The following is a 22,323-nucleotide window of genomic DNA, read 5'->3' on the forward strand; positions in this document are numbered from 1 at the left end:
AACAGCAGAGAACTAAAGCATGAGACCTTTTAAGGTGAGCAGGCTGGCTTTGGTCAAGAAGTCATCATATCCTTTGGAAGTTCTGCTTTGTGTAGCACTGGCAGTCAGAATCAAGTTGTTTCCTCCCATTAATGCCTTCCTAGTCTTACAAGTAATCGAAAACACATTGCTGAAAGCTGTATATGCACACTTTGGAGGGGAAAAATTGCACAGACAACTATGAGCTTTTGGGAATTACAATAAAATAAAACCCACTGGAGTGAAGGTGAGGTGGTGGGTCAGGAGGGCCTGAGGGATTTCATCTGTAAAGAGGGAAAAATTGCATCATGTCCAGGATGCTGTCAAGTTCTCATCTTGGGACAGAGATCCTTAAGGTGTTAGATGTAAAGTGATGCCCATGACCTCATGACAGATAAAAATACGAACTGGGTTGGGAAGTGTGATAAGCAATCAGATTGAATTGAAGAAATAGTGAAAGTCTCTAGACTCTTTTAGCTTGGTAGCTGCCCTTAAACCACTCCTATGTAGCAGTCCAAACTGTCCAGCTGCAATTAATCACAAAAAGGATCAGTTCATGATATTAATTTTATTTTATTTTAATTTAATTTAATAGAACATTTCTAACACACTCTTCACAGCTTACAAGCTTAAAATCAACAACAATGATAAAAACAATAATACAATAGACAATAGTCAATAAATATTAATAATAAATACAGTCAATAGTAATAAAATACAGTCAGAGTAAATCACATTCAAAAAAAGAAAATATAAATAATTTAAGATTAAAAAGTGTCTGTTGACTTGACGTCTAAAATCCCTAATTCTTAAAATGACGTTCAAATAAAAGGGTTTTCACCTGGTGAAAGAGTATAGGCTTGGTGCCAGGCGAACCTCTCTGGGGAGCGCATTCCACAATCTGGACACCACCTCAGAGAAGGCCCTACTCTGAGTAGACACCCTCTTTACCTCCTTCAAGCAGGGTTCCCAGAGCAGGGCCTCTCCTGAAGATCTTAAGGGGTGTGAGGGCATATAAGGAAGGAGATGTTCCTTCAGGTATCCTGATCCCAAGCCGTTTAGGGCTTTATAGGTTAATACTAGCACCTTGAATTGGGCCCGGACTTCAGTTGGAAGCCAGTGGAGCTGGTGGAGGCCCACGTTATGTGAGAATAATGACTGGTCCCCGCCAGCAACCTGGAAGCTCTATTTTGTACCAATTGAAGTATCTGGACCATTTTCAAAGGCAGCCCCATGTAGAGCGTGTTACAATAATCCAATTGGGAAGTTACCAGGCCATGTATCACCATTGCTAGGCACTGGTCATCCAGGTAAGGACACAGCTGATGGATCAGCCAAAGCTGGAGGAAGGCACTCCTCACCACCACCATCATCTGGATCTCCTGGGATAGCTCTGGGTCAAGGAGCACTCCTAAGCTGCAAACACTGGCTTTTAGAGGGAGTGCAACCCCATCCAGGACAGGATCTACCTGAAAACCCAAACCTCCCACCAACAGGACCTCTGTCTTATCTGAATTGAGGTTCAGTTTATTGGCCTTTGTCCAGCCCATTACCTCGGTCAGGCACTGGTTAAGGACAGCCACTGCCTTACCTGGAGTAGATGTAAATGAGAGGTAGAGCTGGGTATCATCAGCATACTGATGACTCCGCAGCCCAAACCTCCTGATGACCTCTCCCAGCGGTTTCATGTAGATGTTAAAGAGCATGGGGGACAAGATGGAGCCCTGCGGTACCCCATGGCAAAGCTGCCATGGTGCAGAGCTGTAGTTCCCCAGCACCACCTTCCGGAATCGGCCAGTCACTGCCAAACAACACAAAAAATAGAATCCTTCCTTGCCTGGCTGCTACGAGCAGGGCAATCAATAGCAGAAGTCTTCTACAAGATGACATTTTCAAACAGCAGATTCAGCATTTTGTAAATAACAAAGAGGATCAAACTGTCATTACTTTAACATCCTGATTTTCCTGAAAGAATTGAGTTTGCGTTCTGCATAATAAGATGCATTCAGGCATTCATCTTTATGCAGCCTGCCCTCTCAATACAAACTAGAGGAGAACAACTTGAGCATTCCATGAGTGAGAGGGAGGAAACGTCTCTGTTTGGCTGCTAGTCACCAAGGTATGCCTGGCATGCCCATAGGAGTGCACATGTTGTGTACATAGGAACATTGGAAGTTGCTGTACACTGAGTCAGACCATTGGTCCATCCAGCCCAGTAGTCTCAACACTAACTGACGGCAGCTTTCTTGGGTTTTAGGCAGGATTTTTTTCCTAGCCCTACCTGGAGATGCTGTGAATTTATTTATTTATTTGATTTCCAACCCACCCCATTAACCACATAGCTCCCTCGGCAGGTTACAACAATAAAACCATGCAAAACAATATAAAAACCCAAACAATAAAATAATGAAATAATAAAAAATGTGCCCACTTAACAGAACTAGTTTTATGATTTCATAAAAGATGTACTGCATCATCAAAATTACAATAAAAACGAGTTAACAGTTAAAATATCACCAAAAGAAAAAGTTTTTCACCTGGTGCCAAAAAGATTATAAAGATTAAAAGAGTATAAAGTAGGGAGCACATTCCAAAGTTGGGGTGCCACTTCCGAGAAGGCCCTTCTTCTGGTTGCTAGCCCCCTTATTTCCTGAGGAAGGGTCTCCCTCAGAAGGGCCTCAGAAGTGAATCTAAGGTTCAGGGTAGATTCATACAGGAGGAGGTGCTCCTTCAGATATCCCGGCCCCAAGCCATTTAGGCCTTTAAATACTAGCATCACCACCTTGAATGGGGCCCAGACCTCAATTGGAAGCCAGTGAGGATGGTAGAGGACTGGCTTTATATGACTGTATCTGCTGGTTCTCACTAGCAGTCTAGCTGCCCTATTGAAGTTAGTTTGTTTCCATTAAACATAGTTAAGTTTAACTATAGCTTATCCAGGTTTCAATGACATGGGTAAGTACAGCTAATAAAAAATGGAAACACAAGAGGAAGGGGTAAGTAAGGTTTGACATTAAACTTTGACATTATATCTGAATTCACCTCTAGACTTTTATCTTGAGGCCTCTAAATACACCACTTCAAATTTCTATTTTTTCATCATAAAAAATATAAGGCATGAGTCATGTGGAGCTACATCTTCAGAAGCTTACTGTCCTTACTTCTGTATAACTTATGCTTAGCCTTTTCTTACGTTTGCTTCCAGGTTTCACCAAAAGGTGAATCCTGACAGCTGAAAAACACTGCCTGAATTTTTTCTCTTTTTTTAGAAGTATATTTTTACTGGTAGTGATCAGCTTTATATACCAATATGAAAAAAGCTCAAGTACAGATAGAAATAATTTTCTCTTCCTAGTATAACATTCCAATACAAAAAACCCCCTTAATGCCTGCATCTTTTCTTTGCCTTAGTGGTTTAACTTTTTTAGACTTACAATAGCCCTGCTATGCAAAGCTATTATAAGTCCAACAAGAACATTTAAGGATCATTGTGGTTTGTGCCAACTGTCTTTGCTAAATTGTTTTCTCATCTGAATGTCCTGATTTACTTTCCCAGAAAGGCAATTCTTGACCAAACAGGACTAAGTGAAAAGGCAATTAAAAAGGTGGATAGCTGAAGCGGGTCCCCTTTGTCTCCAGAAAAAGCTCTTGGAATCTTTATTAGACTGGCTATGAATGTTTTCATTTAGGAAAGTCAAATGACCAAACTAGATACAATCCCAGTTATGCAAACATTACATTCCCACTAGCTGAGGATTTGCTGCTAGAATGTGGAAACCAAAGGGGCTTTGAGTTCTAAGTTGCTAACTACAAATTATCCTTGCTGTTATGCAAATACATGCAAATGCTCTAGTAATTGATGTGAAAATTATTCTTAGAGTTGTAATAGTAGTTGTATATGTGATCTGACTGACAAATGAAAGAATTGATTTGTACTAGAAGCACACGTATTTAAAGCAGTATTGCACTGTACCATGACCCTGGGTTAAATCCAGCATCACACTAGCGAACCTCCGCAGGTGCTGTGGAATTTTCCCCCTCCCCCCGCAACTGCAGCCCTCTGTGCCACCCAAACATCTGCTCCAAGGTTTGGGGTACTGGCAGATGAGACCTGATCATAGGATTTGGATGTTTTGCTCCCATCTAAGCCTCTGAGGAAATGTTCACTTATGTTGATGACTATTGGATGAGCAAGATAAACCAATGAATGTTTCACGTTCATTAAACCAAACAATGGTAGATGTAACCTTAGGACAGATTAGGACATTAATCTTCGTGCAGACTACCGTAGGCCCCAACAAGCAGAAATAAATTGCTGGAACCCACATTGCCAAATGTCAGGTTACTCTGTTTCATGATAGGAAACAATCACCTTACAAGTATATGATTTAAAAAATGAAAAAATGTTTTAGTGTGTTCCAGTCAAAAAATAAGTACTGCAGAGGATATCCAATTCACTGTTTCCTACCATTGCTCTAAACTGACAGATAATTAGGAAAAGAAGGGAAGACACAATTGCCTGGGTGCTTCCTTCCTTTCTTCTGTCCTGGATAATATGTATATCCAAGTGGGGTTCAGAGGCAAGATGAAGCAATCAGCTGCTGACAAAACTCATTCATTTTATTTTAAATTTTCATAACGTTAGGCCAGAAGAGAACATGGCTTTAAATCCATATCTAACAGCTGCATTTTTTTGACTTCTTCCTCTGGGTTAGGCACAGGGAGCTCTGATCTTGAGGTGGGAGAACATGCTTTTTAAAATGTTATTTGCATCTCCTTAAAATGGAAAACAATAAAAAGTTTAAGCGATTGTTAAATTGTTACAATTGTTGTGGCGAGACAAACCACATACCTGGGTTCAAACATATTGCTAAACTCTTGGTAGGTGTAGCTTCTCCTGCTTGCAGAGGAGCCAAGCAGAAGTTATTGTTCAGTCTGCACTAGCTCACTTGCTTGTTACCCAGAAAATCAGAATTCTCAGAAATGCTGACTTGCTGTTTTGTGTGAACCTAACAGCCTCAGAATTCATAAGTGCCTCTCAGCAATCATTGCAGGCCTTCAGATTCAAAGAAGCTGAAGGTGTGCTAGGCATATAATCTTGTCAGTGGCTTCAGGAATGTGAATATTGTTTAAAGAGAGGTTAATAACTTTTCCTTGATCTTGACATTAGAATGCAATTGTTTCTGAAGGCAGTCTTGTGAAGACTGGTAGTGCAACCAGGTGGGAAAAGTTTGACCCTGTACAGAATGGGCTAGGGCTGGGGAATGGCTGGCGGAGAAAGAGCAGGAGAGAGACACATCAGCTTCTCAGGACAATTCACGAACATCAGCTATTTTTAGTGGTAGTGGAATGCTTTCACATGTTGACATGGTAAAAAGATATGTAACAAATCACATGGGAGCCCATTTGTAAGTCAGATACTGAGATCCCCAGCTGCTTCCAGATTCTTGGCAAACCTATATAAATAATGGAACCTGGCAGATCTCCTCACCTTCTTACTCGTTTTCTTCACAAAGAGAATGGAAACTAGATCTTTTTTTTGTTATTGGTGTAGATCATTATCCAAAAAGGGGCATTTGCACCATAATGGCTACCATCAGTTGGGAAAAGCAGTTTACTGGGATGTGTTTACTGTGCAGAAGAGCAGTAGGGGCCAGGTGGTTTGACCATAATCAAAATCACATATCTAATTTGAGGAAAGAGAATCTCATGAAATGTTCCTTCTCCAAACTTTTTTACTGTGATCATTTCAGCAACCTGAGTGCATTTATTTGGGGGTAACTCCCATTTAACTCAGCGAGGATTATTCTAGCTGTGTGTTTTGGGTCAGGCAGGCAGAAGGCATTCATATATATATTCCAATGTAAATAATATTTTCTTACTACGTCAAATTTAAGAATAGGAATGCAGTGAACATATTTTTAAATAAGCCTGTTTCAAGCACTTGAAGAGGTATATAATGTTCCACTCTTGACTTAAACATGTTGCTAATTAAATGATTCATTCACTTTGCAAAAGCAGGCCTTTCTTTAGTTATTCAAGTACTGACAAAAATAATAGAAACTCTCAATAAATAGCAAAGGATGCAACCATTATACTCTGCCAGCATCATTTGTAATGACTCTCAATTTGATAGAAAAGAAATTACTTTCAGAGGGAAAGAACAAGAGCATTCCTGAGCTTAGCTTAGTTAAACTTCCCAGAGAGCTTTGGCTATTGAGCAGTATAGAAAGGAGAAGGAGAGAAGGTAGCAGAAGAAGCCAAAGAAGCCAAGGTGAGTGTACATGTATCCCCTGGTATTTATTGTACATTCATTTCTCCAGCAATCTGCAGCCTCCTTGACTTCCCATAATTCAATCAAAGCTCTGAAGGCTTCATGAATAACTTCTCCCATAGGGCTTTTCCAGATCAGCAATCAATGTGGTGCTTTGTCATGGAAATAGATAGAGAGATAGCACATACTGACATTCTGTGACAATAAACTTGAGAAAAGCTGAGAAATTTGAAATGCCCTGGGAATGAGGCATACTTGTTCATATAGTGGGGTTGAGGACTTCTGGGCAATTGGAGGACAGGTTTCACTCAAGCACTACATTAATGATGCCAGCCTTCCTGAATTCCCCAAATTCAAAAAATATCCCAAAACATGGATTTCTGGGGAAAATAAAATGACAGACACTGAGATCCTCTTCTCTGCAGAAGAATTTTACTTCATCCTTGAAATACAGCGGAAACAAAACAACCAATTTTGAAGGGTGTGAAATGGCTGACAAATTGCCTGTAACAGATTCACTGCAGCCCTAATTTCTATAGTTAAGGAATGAAACCCTAAGTATGCTGGTATCATTTTAGAACTTGCCCAGTTTTACTCATTTCTCTGAGTTTTATAGTACATCAAGCCCAAATATGCTCAAGACAAGCCACAACAACAGAATAAAGTATCTAAAGTATTAATTTAACATACTTTAACATGCAAAATGAAAAGTGCCAAGTTTAAAATACCATGCAACTGCCAAGTAGACTAACAGGCCCCTTGATCTGTCTTATGAATGCACAAAGAATTTAAGTACTAGTCTGTTGAGATGCATCAGCATTTCTGCAGAGGCAGAACACAGAGCCTGAAGAGATTCTTCTAGTTTGCCACTGGAGATTCATCTTCCTGCTTTTTGGATATCCCCACCACATCTAGGAATGGCCCAAATTTTGAAATGAGTACCAGGAGACAGTACGTAAAACAGTCAGTCTGCAGCAGGACCAGTACACGAGCATTTGAGGAGCCAAACTGTACATTATGTTAATCATTTATTTTGTAAGTCAGAGTTGTCTGTCTGCTTATCCTCCAGTAAGCACATGTGGCCCTGATTCATCTTCATCCAGTGCATGATGTCCATGATCCAAATTTGGGACTGCATGCATTTACACTAGAATAAATAGAAAGATAGCCATAAGTTAGATGAGATGCAGTTACCACAATGTGTGGTTTGGTTCTAGGTCAGAACCGGCTTGGTCAATAGCTGATATGACCTGAAGGCCTCAGGACCCAGGCTTGACAAAAGTATAACTTTTTATCAAACAAACTTCCAGCAACACTGTAATAAATTTACCCTCTTTTCCCAAAGCGCACAGAGCTCTTCTGAAACAATAAATACTGGCCTGTCTGATTTCTTTCCCTTCGTTCACCTAGCAATGTTATTTTTCCATCTGTGGTTAATTGCAGTACATTCCCACCCAGGGGTGATGGTTGTGGTGGTCCCGGCTGTATGAATAACTTCCTACTTACTTTGGGAGAGAGATCTGCATCTGCCTTTTCTCTGTGTCAGAGAAGACAGATAATCAAGCAGACAACACAACAAGGGCCCTTGGGGAGCTGGGTTGTTATGTCTTCCTGACTTTTGATGTGGAACCTTTGCAACGCCTTCTGCTGGGCTCTGTGTAATCTCTCTCCTCATTTATCATGCTCTGCCTAGGACCCCACACACGAGACCTTTAAGGTTCAAGCAATGTCATTTAAGTTAAAAGACGTGAATTCTTCAAAATTGTTTGTTACTTACGTGTTCAAATCACAGCTTTCAGGTCTTCCAACATGATACCACACTTGTCCTCCAGAGTCCACTGAACTGTTTGTGAGTTTAGATCCATGCATTCTTAATGTACCACCCCACTGCAAGTGGGTAGACATCCCGTTTACGACATGCTGAACAAAATGATATTACAAGATGCCTCATCCATTCTGGGAATTTACATCATTGTTTACCTTGATTAGAAAAGACCAGCCATACCCTCAGTAAGTTAGAACTCTTATGTCCTTCAACATGTCCTGAAATATTTCTGTCCTGCCCCTTTGTTTTTACTAACTTTTAATATAGAGAAAAGAAATCTATGATTGGTGGCTGTTCTCCCTATTTGCCTTCCGTGCTGCTACCCCACCCTCCTCCCCACAAACCTCTCCTTCTCTTCTGCTTCCTATTCCTCATATGCCTGTGTTAAAAAAAACAAAACTAAACTTCTAGAAGACATGAAAAGGTAAATGGTTGTTTTCACTAAGGGGACAGTAATAGGTACATCAGAGTTTATGCCAACTCAGTCCATTGATCCATCTGGCTGAGTAATATCCACGTTGGTTAGCAGCAGCTGCACAGTCCACAGCTTCAGTCAGGAGTTGTTTTCTTACCTGCAGTGATTGCTTAGATGCCAGCGATTGAACCTTAGACCTTCAGCATGCAAAGCATATGTTGTTCTACCCTTGCACAAAATTATTAAGGACACATCCTATGGATATTTAAGCAGACAAGATTCCTACAATTCCCAGCATTCTCCAGTCACCCGTGATGGCTGGGAAATGCTAGGAACTGTAGGACTTTTGTCTGTCTAAATATACCTAGGATTATGCCCTAAGACTGACCTGAGCAAGAGAAGCAGGGCTTTTTGATGTTGGCCATGGAGTGGTGTAATAGTCTCTCTTGTGCTGTTTTTTCAGAGTATCTCAGATGACTTTTAAAAGGACACAGCTATTCGTGGAAACATTTACAAGCTGATGTTCAGGATTTTTTCCCCATTTGTGTATTTATACATAGAGTAAAATATGTGACACAAAAGCAATCATGTGTTAGGAAAAAGCACAGTACGGGCTGCATGAAATAGCAGAGATAAACCTAAAAGTTTTAAGACCTAGAAAAATAGAAAGGCATTCATGTGGCATGGAAAAGACATCAGGTGAGAATCCCTTGGGAAAACATGCCCTTTTTACATAAAGTAGGTCCAAGTCAGCCCATCGGGGTAGATAACCTGAAAACAGAAAGAACCCAATTGAGCATTTCTCTTTTCTGCCCCCAAGTGTGTACAAGTGTATTGCACATCGCAATACAGCAAGGCAGGCCATTGCAATGGAAGGACTGCAAACATCTACCATATATCACCATCCAAACTTAACAAGAGGACAAGTACATAGGGAAAGTGCCTGTGGTAGTAGGGCAGCAAGGAAGCCAGGCAGATGTATCACATGGAGAACCCCTCTGTACTTGATGTTGTGCCCATCTTGAACTCGATCAAGTTCATAATGAGTGATGTTGCTATAAGCCCAGGAGAGACAGGGTGTAAATGTGTTAAGTAGAATAAAATTCTTAAGTTGCATGAATGTTGATACGACTTGCAAGGTTTCACCTTAACTTTGCAAAGAACAGCAACTTGATCTTAGTTTTAAAACCATGTCAGACAAGGTTGGGAGCAGAGAGTAGCACACAAAGAAATGCCTGCTGATTTCTCCAGGCGCTGATCAGAAGTAATGGTGACAGTCTTCCAGTCTAAGGAGGCATGCCAACCCAGGTCGAAGTAAACAGTGTCCTATACTACAGCTTAACACTTGTTCTGGTGTCAGGCCTTCACTGAATTATGGCTTTTAATTCATGTTGTTTTTATGTGTTTGTGTGTATCTGTATATCTAGATTTGGTTTTTTAATACATACGAACTTTCTCATTTGTGCCCTACATTTCTATTGAAAAAATGGTACCCAAGGCAACTTGATTAAACAATAATAAAACAAATGCATTAGATCAAATTTAAAAGCACAGTAAAAGCAGCATCTGTCCCAACAGAGCCACAATCCTAAGGACATAGTTGAAGAAAAAAGTATTTGCCTGCCAGTGGAAGGACACCAGTGAGACAGCCATCCTCAGTCAGGAGCTTCACAGCCTGAGAATGGCTACCGAAAAGGCTCTCTCTTGTGCCACTGCCAAAGGCAGCAGTATCGAAAGACGGGCCTCTCCCATTTAGCTGAAGACCCAAGCAGGTTCATATGGGAGAAGGTAGGGGTTCAGGTAGCCTAGTCCCAAGCGACAACCAAACTGCTGCTTATAAGCCATATATAATGTTTTGATGGTGCCTGGAAACAGAATGGTAGCCAATGAAGCTGTTGTAACGAGGGAGTCCCATGAGCTCTCTAACGCCTTCAGTTAGTCTTCTGGCTACAGACCAGCTGAAGTTTCTGAACAGTTTCCAGAGGCAGTCCCATGTAAAGCATGTTAGAGGAGCCCAAATGGGATGGAACTAAGGGGTACATGACCATAAAATGTTCAAAAAGCCAGCTTCTGTATCCATATGAATAATAACATTCTATCCCTCATTTATGTAAAATTATTTTTGTTGTCTTTAAAAGTAAAGGTATTTACAACAGAAACTGTTCTTTGCTTGCATTTTTTGTTGATTATTTTGTGCAAAATTGAAATATGTGGTCTTCCTCAAATCCCGCCGCTGCTACTACCACAGAGTGTTACATGTTCTAGTATGGCTGGTTTCATGTGTTGGATATAGACCACTCTTGGATGGAGATGGATTAGAGAGAAGTATTACAGTGGTTTTCTCCCAGCAGTACTAATGCATTCGCCCTGGGCATAGCCCTGCAAGATGCGCCTTGCTGTAGGGGCGGCAAGGAGGTAGCCTTCCTGAGGGGAAAGCCTCTTGGCTCCTTGAGCTCTCGCCTTCCCTCAAACATTAGAGACGGGTGTTCCTATGGCTGGGCCTTCTGACGAGGTAGGAGGAAGCCACCTGCTTCAGGTGGAACTTCTAAACAGTATCAGAGGGCAGCAGCAAATCACCCATGGCTTCTGTTACTATAAGCAATATAACTTTATCACCAGGCCGCATGCACTCCAACTGCAACAGGGATCAGGAAAATGGCCTTGAATAGTAGCAGCTTCCAGGGCTTGTACAAGTGTCTGCAAAATGCAGCAACAGGGAGAAGTGCTGAAGGGAGGCCATCTGTACAACTCGGTACTAATCTAATAGGCAGCTTTGTTTTCTCCAAATGTGACTGCTTGGACATAGCCATGGCAGGCATTCCTTTTGGTTTTGCAGATATTTGGGTGAGTTTTCTCTTATGTTTGTTTTAAGGTAGAAACAGATTAAGAGCATGGTAATACCAGAAAAAGCAGGGTTAAAAGGCCTAAAAATTACCTGTCCAGCTTACATTTCTGACTTAATTAATGGTGGCTAATAAGCAGGGAAAGTTCCTTATAATAAAGTTTCAAGATGGTTTCATGCAACTCACCCACAGAGGTTGCATAACACAGTTTGATAGGTGTGTTCGGTTTAGCCAGCCTTGTTCAATAGTTCTGTGTGCAAGTTTTGACATTACAGGTCCAACAGAAGGCATGATTTGTTTCTCTTGCTCTGAAATTGGTAAGGGCTATTTTTCTGTGTCTTTTAACTATGCCATTTTTTAATAACAGGGTGTTTCTGATTGGTACCTGTATTACATACTCTACAACTTTACCTATAGCCTTTCTTCTTTCCAGATCCATTATGCTGGTGCTGCTGACAGTACAGTTCAGTTCATTTTCTATCAACCTATTATTCACCGATGGAGAGAAACTGATTTCTTTCCTTGTTCTGCTTCCTGTGGTGGAGGTAAAGAATATATTGTTATATTATTGCACTTCTAAGTGACATAGATATATATAAATGTTTTTCATGCAAATAAGTGCTGTCCTTTCTAGGTTACTCTTTTTTTTCCCAAAGACCTCTCAAAAAACTGGAAGTGCTGCTTTAGATCCGATTGACACTCAGGCAGGGTGCAGCTGTGCCCCTTGTTAAAGTGAAAAGTACTTGGAGAAAAACTCTTTTCTTCTCATTGGCAATCTGTTCTGTTCCAAAGGAAGTGAATCTTTGAAAAGAGCCAATGCAGAAGGTGGTTCTTGGTCTATTATTTATAATCTTAGTGTGGTCAGAGGGGATATATCAATAGCACTGATTAATGACTTGTCTTTGCACTCTTACACTATAATCCATCTCTCTTTCCCAGATTACTCCTCTGTTTAGAAAGCCAGTTCCTGTGCGCTAAAAGTTAAACATATACTTCCTTAAGATAACTATTGTGTATTCACAATTCTAAAGTATTTGCTGTGGTCATGAATCTTTGCTGTTTAAGAAGTGTCCAAAATTAGTGTGCCTGACATATCTCACAGAGCTTCTCTGACCTTCTTCAGATTTGTGTGCATGGAAAAATTACATTGAACTGAATTGCCAGTTTTACAAAGATACAAAACATCTGTCACATTCTGATCACTTCCACACATGTTTTCCAAATCCAGGTAAAAAATTACAATCTTGACTGTTTCTCGGAGTGACTGTTAATAAGATCAGTACTGATGCAGTCATGACAACTTTCATATGACTACATACAGTTTTTGCATTAAAATGCATCTAAATTCCATAGCTGAACTTTGCAATTCATGCAGCACATTGAAAAAAGCTTCATTCGGTTATGTCTTTATCATGAATTTTGGAGCTATCACTTGTCAGTATTACTGATACACTAATGAACTCACCATCAATTCAGTAGCTTGTTTGGATATCCAAGTTATTCAATATGAAATGACAAATGAAGGGTAGAGTAACTTAACGTAGGCATACAGAATCCTAGAGCACTGGGCAGCCAGTGGCTTTCCCTTATCTGTTCAATAAATTTTGAAGATGTCATTTTATTAAATTAATTGTTACACTGACTAGTCATTGCAGCCTTGTCGAGAGGTCATGCAGTTTTTGTGGTCAAAGACAGTGGCAGCTTCTGGTAATTGAAATTAGGTTTCAACAGCTGATACTCCCATATAGGAAATTAGAGGGGGGAAGTGGGAATAAATGCACAGAACAAGGCTTTTATGCAGGCTGCAAAGCTGTACGTTAAATAAAAAGAAATTGACTAAAGGTTATGAATAGTTAGGGAGAGCTAGCATTCTGTTTTTATTTAGCCTTTTAGATTTCTGTACTACCAGCCCAAAATTGGTCAAGATTTTCTTCCAAGAAGCAAACTAAGGCATTAAGCTACAAACAGAAAACTACAACATGTCACACTCAACACCAGCATGGAACTAAGAAAAGGGAAGAGCTTCCCCTTTAAGGGAAGCAATAACAAGCTTTATATAAACTGCTTGTTTCTTTAAAGAAAACTGCTACAAACAATATCCAGCAATTTGAATTATAATTTACATTCAACTTTGACTTTAATTTAAATAAAACTGCCAGAAAGAACACAATATGTGAAAAGATGATAGTTTCTTTAAAATATTTCTTTTGAAAGACATTGGCTTTGTTTTCAGAAGTTGTTTGGACCTGTAAATATGTCACAACATAATGATGGAACTGTACATTGCATACATTGGTGTTAAGAGATAAAGGGTTTTTTGTTTTTTTTTTAAGAGCAAAAGGCCATACGTCTGAGATATTTATGTATATTACTTGGGGGAAGGATTGTTCTCATTAGGCATTCAGCCTGTTCACATGAGAGCTGAAAGTAGGGAAGGAATATGGGTGCACACATTTATATCTTGTCCACTCAGTCATTTAATCTTCCCATTTTGAGAAAACCCCACCTGCAAACCAAATTGCACCAGTTTTGATTTATTATCTTACAGTTTATTCTTGTTGATTATTTATATGTTATTTGATCTTTTGTATTTTAATTGTATTATTTTATTTATTATTACCGATTGGTAATTTTACTGTAATGGCTGCCCTGAGAGTGTGATGCTAATGGGCAGCCTTCAGACAAATTTAATAAATAAATAAATAAACCTCCGTACTCAGTGCAGAAAGTTTGGGAACTGAAGTAACAGGATGGGGTAGTTGGGGGAGGGGGCAGCGCTTGATTACACAACCATATCTCCACTCCGCAGGTAACACTCACATGTGCAGGTGGGCCTGGAATGTTTTCAAGGACAGCTGGGATATTAACGCAGGCTTGTTATCACACTTCTGGGAGCTATGAGGGGAAAGCCTCTTTGGATGGTGATATGGAGAGAAGCTGCAGGTGGGAAAGGGATTAAGAATCCCTCCTCCACTGCTTTGTCTCTCACCCAAAGCTGTTTTTCATTCCTTTAAGCCATGCCATCAGGCATTTACCAGCATCTTGTCGAAGGGACCCCAACACAGTCCCCTGCAGGCTCCGTGGCACCTGCAGGGGCCTCCAACAGCTCCCTTTGCTGCCTCTTAAAAAAATGTTTCAACAAAAACTTTAGGGCAGTCTTCTTCCTCTCCATTCTGAGCCTCTAGCCTTGCTCTTTCTCTCCCCTCTAACCCTTCACCTGTTTTCCCCTCTCCCAGCCTCTGGCCTCAGGTTTTCTTTGCCACTTCAGCTCAGTTTTAAGCATCCAGGTTCCCAGGACAGCCATTAAGTGAGTTGGCACATCCACCACAGTAACTCTGTTGTGGTGGAACTCTCAGCACTTTCTCAAATTCCCAAACATGCCCACACAGTTTCAGAAGGTTTGGGGACCCTTGATGTAGATAGTCCCTTAGATGAAGTGGCATATTTGACCAATATAGAGGCATATGTCTGCCCTAAATGCATGTCTTCCATCTTAAGACTTGCTCATAGGACTTACTTTGGTAGCAAGTATTTTCATGCTTGTAAGTATGCTTGCCAGTATGTTCGCTCAGCAACACAAACCACAGCAAGGAAGGGAAAGGTCTTTAACAAATGACCACAAAAGCTTAAAATTGGTCTGCCCCTGGTACCTTATTTCTTTGTAGTTCATGTGTGTGCAATTGTTAATGCAGAGCTGCAGAGCTGCCTTTGTCTTTTTTCAATCTGGATTTGTTTAAGGTTACCAGCTGACTTCTGCTGAGTGCTATGATCTGAGAAGCAACCGTGTGGTGGCTGATCAATATTGCCACTACTACCCTGAAAATGTCAAGCCAAAGCCCAAACTTCAGGAATGCAACTTGGATCCTTGCCCTGCGAGGTAAGCGAGTTTCCATTTTGAGTTGCAGATTCCATTGAACGTAAACAACTTGATTATTTTACTTTAGCTATTCAGGGGCTTATTTGTTTATTCACTTGTAAGTGCATATGGATAAAACTAAATGCCTTCATCAGTACTAAGAGTTTTTCAGAAATTTTTGAAGCAGAACATTTTGTAGAAAAGTTCTGGAGATTTTTCTGATTTCTCTGAAAATCCTCTTCTAAAAGATTTTGCAGTGCTCCTAATTGACTGACATCTTATTTGGTAAAAACAGAACTTTAAAGAGTAAAACATTAATTTTATATGCTCTGTCAATGTCTAAGACGTGTTTATGGTAGTAAAAAGTATTTGAACAAAGAGTGTTTATTAAAACAAGGTTGTGGACTCATAAGCACATGTGGGATAGCAGCCTTAATGTGCTTTCAACTTGGTATTCAAATAAATTTGGGAATTTACTAGGACATTTTAATAATGTTTTTGTAACCCTTTCAAGACAAAATAGTTCAACTGTATATATGTTCTTAGGTTTTTAGTTAGTTAGTTAGTTATTTGTTAGATTTTTATCCCACTCCCTGGGCAGGTTACAAAGTTAAAACATATACAGTAAAAATGCAATTGAAATAACAATATAATCTAACAATCTAACAGACAAGCCACACCAATATATAACTTCACAGACCCAGAATTTATCCAATAATAATATAAAAGGTTCAATGGCAAATTAGAACCAATTATAAGGTATTACAACCACTAAAATCTTTTTAACAGTTAAAATGTCAGGAAAATAAAAAGGTCTTTGCCTGGTGCTAGAAAGAGTACAAAGAGGGCACCAGGCAAAGCACTCTGGGGAGCAGGTTCCAAAGTTGGGGTGCCAGTGCCGAAAAGACCCTTCTCCTTGTAGCCCGGCTCCTTATTTCCCGAGGAGGGGGCTCCTTAAGAAGGGCCTCTAAGAGGCCAGGTAGGCAACTATGGGAAAAGATACTCCTTTAGATACCCTTTTGATATCCTCCTTTAGATATTTATAAATTTTATTTCTATACCATTCCTTTAACCAAAAATTTCTGGTTTAAAGAATCACATAAAATACAATCAAAGTACAATATAAAAATACAGATAACAATAAAAACATCGTATCAATTAATCTACAACATTTAAAGGTGAAATTTTAAACCAAATTTTAAAAGCTAGAATAACAATCTCAAACTGAATCACTTATCTTGAAAGTTTTAAAAATCACGAAGCAATTAACATTTTTTGATATATTTTAGTACTGCCCATGAGTTATGTATTTATCTTCGTGCTACCTAAGGATATTCACTTGAAAATATTTGCTTACAACATAGAAATTACTTCAGTTAGATTTGTGTGGAACCCATTTATTGAGTTGTTAGGTAATCTTTATGAACTGTTATTTTTAGAAATAATACATTTCTGCAAAATTGTCAATTGCACGTTAGTGGCATTATTCATGCAATTTATCAGTGAGGAAAACTATTTTTATTTCTGTGTTGGTTGTATTCAAATCCTGTCCAGCTCCTGGTGGCTTCCATGAGGTTCTTCCTGTGTTATGGTTTATCACAGTTCGTTTCTTGTTTCAAGATTTTTTTTCTGCATAGTTACATTTTTAAAAGGAAGACACAAATAATTCCATTTGTTCAATAACATCCAAGATACATGACTTGTCATCAAAATGATTGCAAAGATAACAAACATTCCTGATTGATGCAGTGGAGGAGGGAAATTCTGACAGCGGTAGAGCGTGATAACATATAAGAAATTCCAACCACATGACATTATTGGATGTTCTGTTTTCTTGAAAAGGCAGTTCATGCAACTGAAAATTGTTTTCAGAAATTAAATATTGACCAGGATTTAACTGCTTCTGCCCTTTGGCCTTTGTGTTCCCCATGACCTCTGCTAGCCATCTGATTTTTAAAAGAGCATCGGTGATCAGGACAAAAAGGTGTGGGCCATCATTCAGTGTCACTCGGCTAGAAGAACTCACAGCAATGTCAGGAAAGGGAAGAATGGCTAAAAGTAGACTTGGTGACACTGTACAAACACCAACACACATAACAAACCCTCCCACAACCACAGGGACATAGGAGGGGAACACAGCAGAAGGATGTCCCTGCCAGGTAGGATGGGGAGCAGAAAAGTGGCAATGTAAGATAAATATTCTCATGCTTTTCACCCTGAAAAGTACAGTATCGGCAACGTTGCAACAGTATACAAAGTGACTGTACAGAACAAAAGTTAAATTAAAGCAGTATTGGGCTCTGGTGGTGAAGCTGACCAGAAACTGGTCTGATGGCAAACAATAGTAAATATATAATGCAAAAGGGGACAAGAAGAGCATTATGGGAATGCCTCTGCCCTATGGCCTTACATTGTAGAAGAACCTTAGCCTGTATCAGATGTGTAATGTTTGGTGTCTGCTGCATGGCTGCTTTGTGTTCTCGCCCACCTGGAGCAACAAAATCAAGAGTCATCAAACAAGATGTGAGTTGTGTGCTACACACCACAGAGGGCCTGTTTTCTCTGCGGCCCACAAATTTCAAGTACCATAAGCAAAGAAAAGGACCATTTTGAAAGGGTTCAAAATGCCAGGAGTGCCAGTCCAATTAAGACAAACAAGCCTAGATATTTATTTTTGCCATCCATTTCGAATATCTTACCTTTTGTGGTGCTTATTATGCTAAAGCACATGCACTCCATTTGTTTCTGGGAGTTTGCCTCAATTGTATTTTCCACTGAAGTATATATGTATTCTGACATTGCATATGCAGAAATGTTAAGCTAGGTAGCTGCATGATAAATGTAGATCAAGAGAGATAGGAAAATATAATTTCCAAACAGATGTCAGGAAGTAATTTTGGCTTTTCTACAAGAAAGAACTAGGTGAGGCTGTTGACATAAAAATCCCAAAGGCCAGGAGAGTCATTTAGACAGACAACTGCTGCTTCATTTCATGGGGCCTACCAGAATGAGGCTGCCTGAATTTGACCGTGTAAGGCTTTCTTCATAATTGTCATTCTTCTTTGATAAGGCTGGTGTTAATGGCAAACTTTTAATAATAATACCAGCAAAAATGTGCCAGTTTCCCAACAATTGTAACAAATCTCCCAACAATTTTAAGATTTTGCTCATAAAATTGTTTCTATATTCCATTTTTCAGTGCTTTGTATTTCCTGGCCCATCCCCCCCCCAATGGAACAGCAAACAGCAGCATATCAATGCCCACTATTGAGAGCACCAATCTCCAGCCAACCCCTCGCCTCTGACTGGGTATTTCAGCTGCAGGCTTCTGAGGTCGATTGGTTCATTTCAAGAAGGATAATGTGGTGCTAGAAAAGGGCAAGGGGTGGAGGCCCTTTGCAGCTGGGCCTCAGGCAGTGAAATGTCTCACCAGCCCTCGTTACATGCACACATGCCCTTCCAGCAAGCCCTCTTTTAATAGCTTTTCAGTCTCTTTCCCCAAGTAGAAGGAAGAAGGGACTGTATGTTACGAATAGTATTGTGGATAAAAACTTAAAGCTGGTGGAGGGTCGCGACAGGATGTTTTCTTAACTAATTAGAGAGGCCTTTTCAGTTCGTTTCACATTGGCATAATATGTTGGAAATTTCTTCCTTTCCTTCTGTCATCACATCACTGAAAAGTATTTAACTAGATAGCAATTATGAGGCAAGTATCATGGTAAATCTGTATTCCTGTTTTCACTACATTCATGATCAGAAGACCAAAAAGATTTGGCACGGTTTATACAAGAACGGCTGCTCCCTGCATGCTAGCAGTATGTGGTGCATTATCCATCTGCAAAGAAGCTGTAAAGTGTTTCCACTGTATTAGCTGCCCTATGATTGGGATTCACGAGACACGTGGCCATCCTAACATGACTTGAATGCTTCAGATTTATCAGTTCGTGATTGTTACACGTGCTCAATAAGGGAGGCAAATGGGAGATCAGCCACTAGAGCGGTACTGTATGTTCCAGCTACTTCTTTTCTGCAAAGGGGACATTTGTAGCTATGCTTTTCTTCCATTCTACCATCTCCTTCCCTTTCTCCTTAGCCAGCCAGCATTGTAGATCTATGTTTCTGTCATAAACACAAGTCAGCAGCCCATTTGGAGGAAACACAGCAGTGGGGATGATAGGGAAAGTACACACATGTGCACACCCTGGGTTGCATTCAGTCCTGGCATTCCACCACTAGAATGACCACCCAAGACAGATGGCCTTCCCTCTCATTGCAGCCCTTTGTGTGCCACCAAATCTACTCTGGGGGCTTGTGGGACCACCTGAAGCAGATTTGAGGGGTAAGTGGTGGGGGCCTTCAGGGGAAATGGGGCAATGAGAAGACCTGCTACATGGACACAACTGTGCTTGCATATCATGTGATGTCATCTGTTTTGTGTCTGCTGTAAATTGCCCCCTCCTAACACTGCTTTTCACAGCAGCTGTGGGGATTTTAGTACATTTTAGTGCTCATACAAGGCATAATTTGGTCCTTAGGAAAGGGTTAGAAGAAAAGATACTCAAGCTTCCTTAGAAATAGAAGTAATAGGACAGATAACTTGAGTGGCTTTTTGATATGACAGCCCATGAAAGCCGTAAGACCCATTGATGATAATAGAGGCAGAACTAGGGTTATATCCAGTGTTAGCTTTACTTAGAGTAGATCCACTGAAGTCCCATCCCTGTCAATGGGTCTGTGCTAAGGAAGACGAACACTGGATACAGCCCTCACACTTACTTTGCATGGGTATGCCATAGAAAATGGTTTGTCACATCCTTCACCATCTTCCAAAGCATTTATCTGGATAAGATGCATCTCGTGTTTAAAGTAGGGTGCCCTGATTCAGCAAGGATAAGCCACATGCAGAAATAGATCACTGAGTGAGAAATCTGATCCTTGTGTGCAAAAGGCCTCTGACACTGGAAATGAATGCAGAATGTGCAATTTAAACCAGAGGGAGGGGTATTATGCCCAGCTACACCTGATGGCCTTACAACCCTAATGTACATTCAAGGTAAGGCTTGAAGGAATCTACCTGCACCTGATTTAAATAGCCAGGTTCCCTGATTATGTGAATGGAGCCTAGGCATTTGCAGTCTGTATGAGTGTAGGCTCTGCTGGCTGAATGTACCTAGGCTGGGTGCTGCTAAATCTTCTACATGTGTCTGAATAGTCCTTAAGCTTGGACTGAGAACAGAGCTGTTTGCATGTGTCCTTCAAGATAGTGGTGAACAAGTAGGTTCTTCATCTCTTTCATTGGTGTGCTTCTTTGTCTAAAGTGGGTCGTCAGTCTGCTTTTGGCTGTCATGGTCATGTCAGGTATGTGGTAAAGAGTAAAGGGTAAGGAGAGGAGATGAATGGATGCTATTCATGTAAAAGCCAGGAGGACTGGTTTTCATTTGTCAGATGTGAAGGTGCAGTTCCATATATGTCAAACAACATATATGGAACTAGAAGTATCTGAAGTGAAAGCACAAGATGACTTTGTCAAGGCAAGAAGCAAAAGGGTGAGTAAAGGGGTATCATTCAGGGTATTAAAAGGCAGTTTAGGAACAACAGTATAAAGGCTATAATTAATGCAGAAAAGAAAGGCAGGTGATTTGCCTGTCAAAAGCACCTCACAGACTCCTGTCTGTACTAAAGAGAACAAATTTGGGTAGCATGCAAATGAGCAATCTATTCCAAGAAATGCCTGAATGATATTTGCCTTGTGCAAAATTAATTCTTCAAATGAGTCATGATGGATTAATTAAATTTGGAATTGACTAATCCAGATTAGTCATTTAGAGCAGATTTGCTAAGAGCCACTCACTTAGTTCCTTGTCTGGGTTATAAATTACCTCCAAGAATAATCAGACCTAAAAACTTGAGTTCCACTGTTGCCTTTAGACCAAAATACTAAGATCCCTGGCTAGTAAACTTTACTCACTTTGCTGGATATATTTTGTGAGTCTGTTTTAGAGTAGATTGCCTCTTCCCTGATGTAGTTATTCCCCCACAGTCTAAATCTTATCAGTAATATAAAAATAAATCAGATAAGTAGAAGCAGTTGTTAACTGTTTTGTATCTTCCATTTCAATCTGTTGCAAAGGAAAGTTATGCGGTGATTTTTATCATATACAGTATGTAATTTCTTTTATGTGTTTCCCAGCTTAAATTGACCCATTCATTCCAGTCATCTAAATCAGCCATGTAAATAAGCAGTAGGAAGTCCTGGCCCTTGAGGGTCCCCAATCTGTCCTTCAAAGCATTCTGGGAAAGACAGCCTCCTTCAGTGGGCTGCATCTGCTTTACTTTTGGCATCTCTTTCTTTGTCCTGTGTGGCTCACTTCTTGATTGGCAGTGTAGTCAACTCAGGCTGAGTTAAGACGTTTCTTCAATAGCAGTATGGTTCCTCTGCATTTAGAGTACCATGCCAGCAAATATACTGCCTAATTTAATCCTCAACTGGCCCAGCCTTAGCAAGCATCCTCTCTCACCAAACAGGATATGCAGGTGGCTGCTGCAAGCATCCAAGATCCAGATCACTCAGACTATGCTATTGCTGTATATAGATCAAATTACTGGTGTCACTTTTATTACTTGTCGGCAAGGATGATAAGAAAGAAAATATAATTTTTCTTCTCAGACTGTGAAGATTTTCGAGTGCTCATTTTTCTAGACCTAATATTTGGGTTATTACTGAGACTTGGTGCAGGTATATGCCAGTGACTTTTGATCTAGCAACATGCCTCAACACTCATGTATTACTAAGTGATTGGTGCTCGAAATGATGGCATTTTTTATCTGGAAGCCACACCTCAGCAGGGTGTGATCCAAGTTATAATTGATGCTAGACCTCAACTCAAGCAAAACAGGTGTCTCTTTAGTGGGGTGCCTTCTGTTGTGCTTCCTGCTCCTGCTACCACTGATACTTCGGCTGATATGTTGCAGTATCATTAGGCATCATGATTAGAGAAGAAATGGCAACCATTTTTCATCAGGGTAAGATATTGTCAAATTAAGTCCCATCAATCAATTGAGATTAACTTTATTTTTTCATAAATTAAGTTG

The 22,323-nt window shown here is 40.2% G+C and overlaps 1 protein-coding gene across 1 annotated transcript in view; it reads left to right on the top strand.

Annotated features, from left to right (window-relative positions):
- The window catches only part of ADAMTSL1 (ADAMTS like 1), a 591,693-nt gene that overhangs the window by 419,914 nt on the left and 149,456 nt on the right, over positions 1 to 22,323 (top strand). The window contains exons 9-10 of the mRNA XM_044427603.1: positions 11,809 to 11,920; positions 15,114 to 15,252. Of these exons, the coding sequence (XP_044283538.1) occupies positions 11,809 to 11,920; positions 15,114 to 15,252 (251 nt within the window). The remainder of the gene's footprint in view (positions 1 to 11,808; positions 11,921 to 15,113; positions 15,253 to 22,323) is intronic.

Source organism: Varanus komodoensis, unplaced genomic scaffold (genome assembly GCF_004798865.1).
Source record: "Varanus komodoensis strain SLA01 unplaced genomic scaffold, ASM479886v1 scaffold19, whole genome shotgun sequence".
Lineage (NCBI taxonomy): Eukaryota > Metazoa > Chordata > Lepidosauria > Squamata > Varanidae > Varanus > Varanus komodoensis.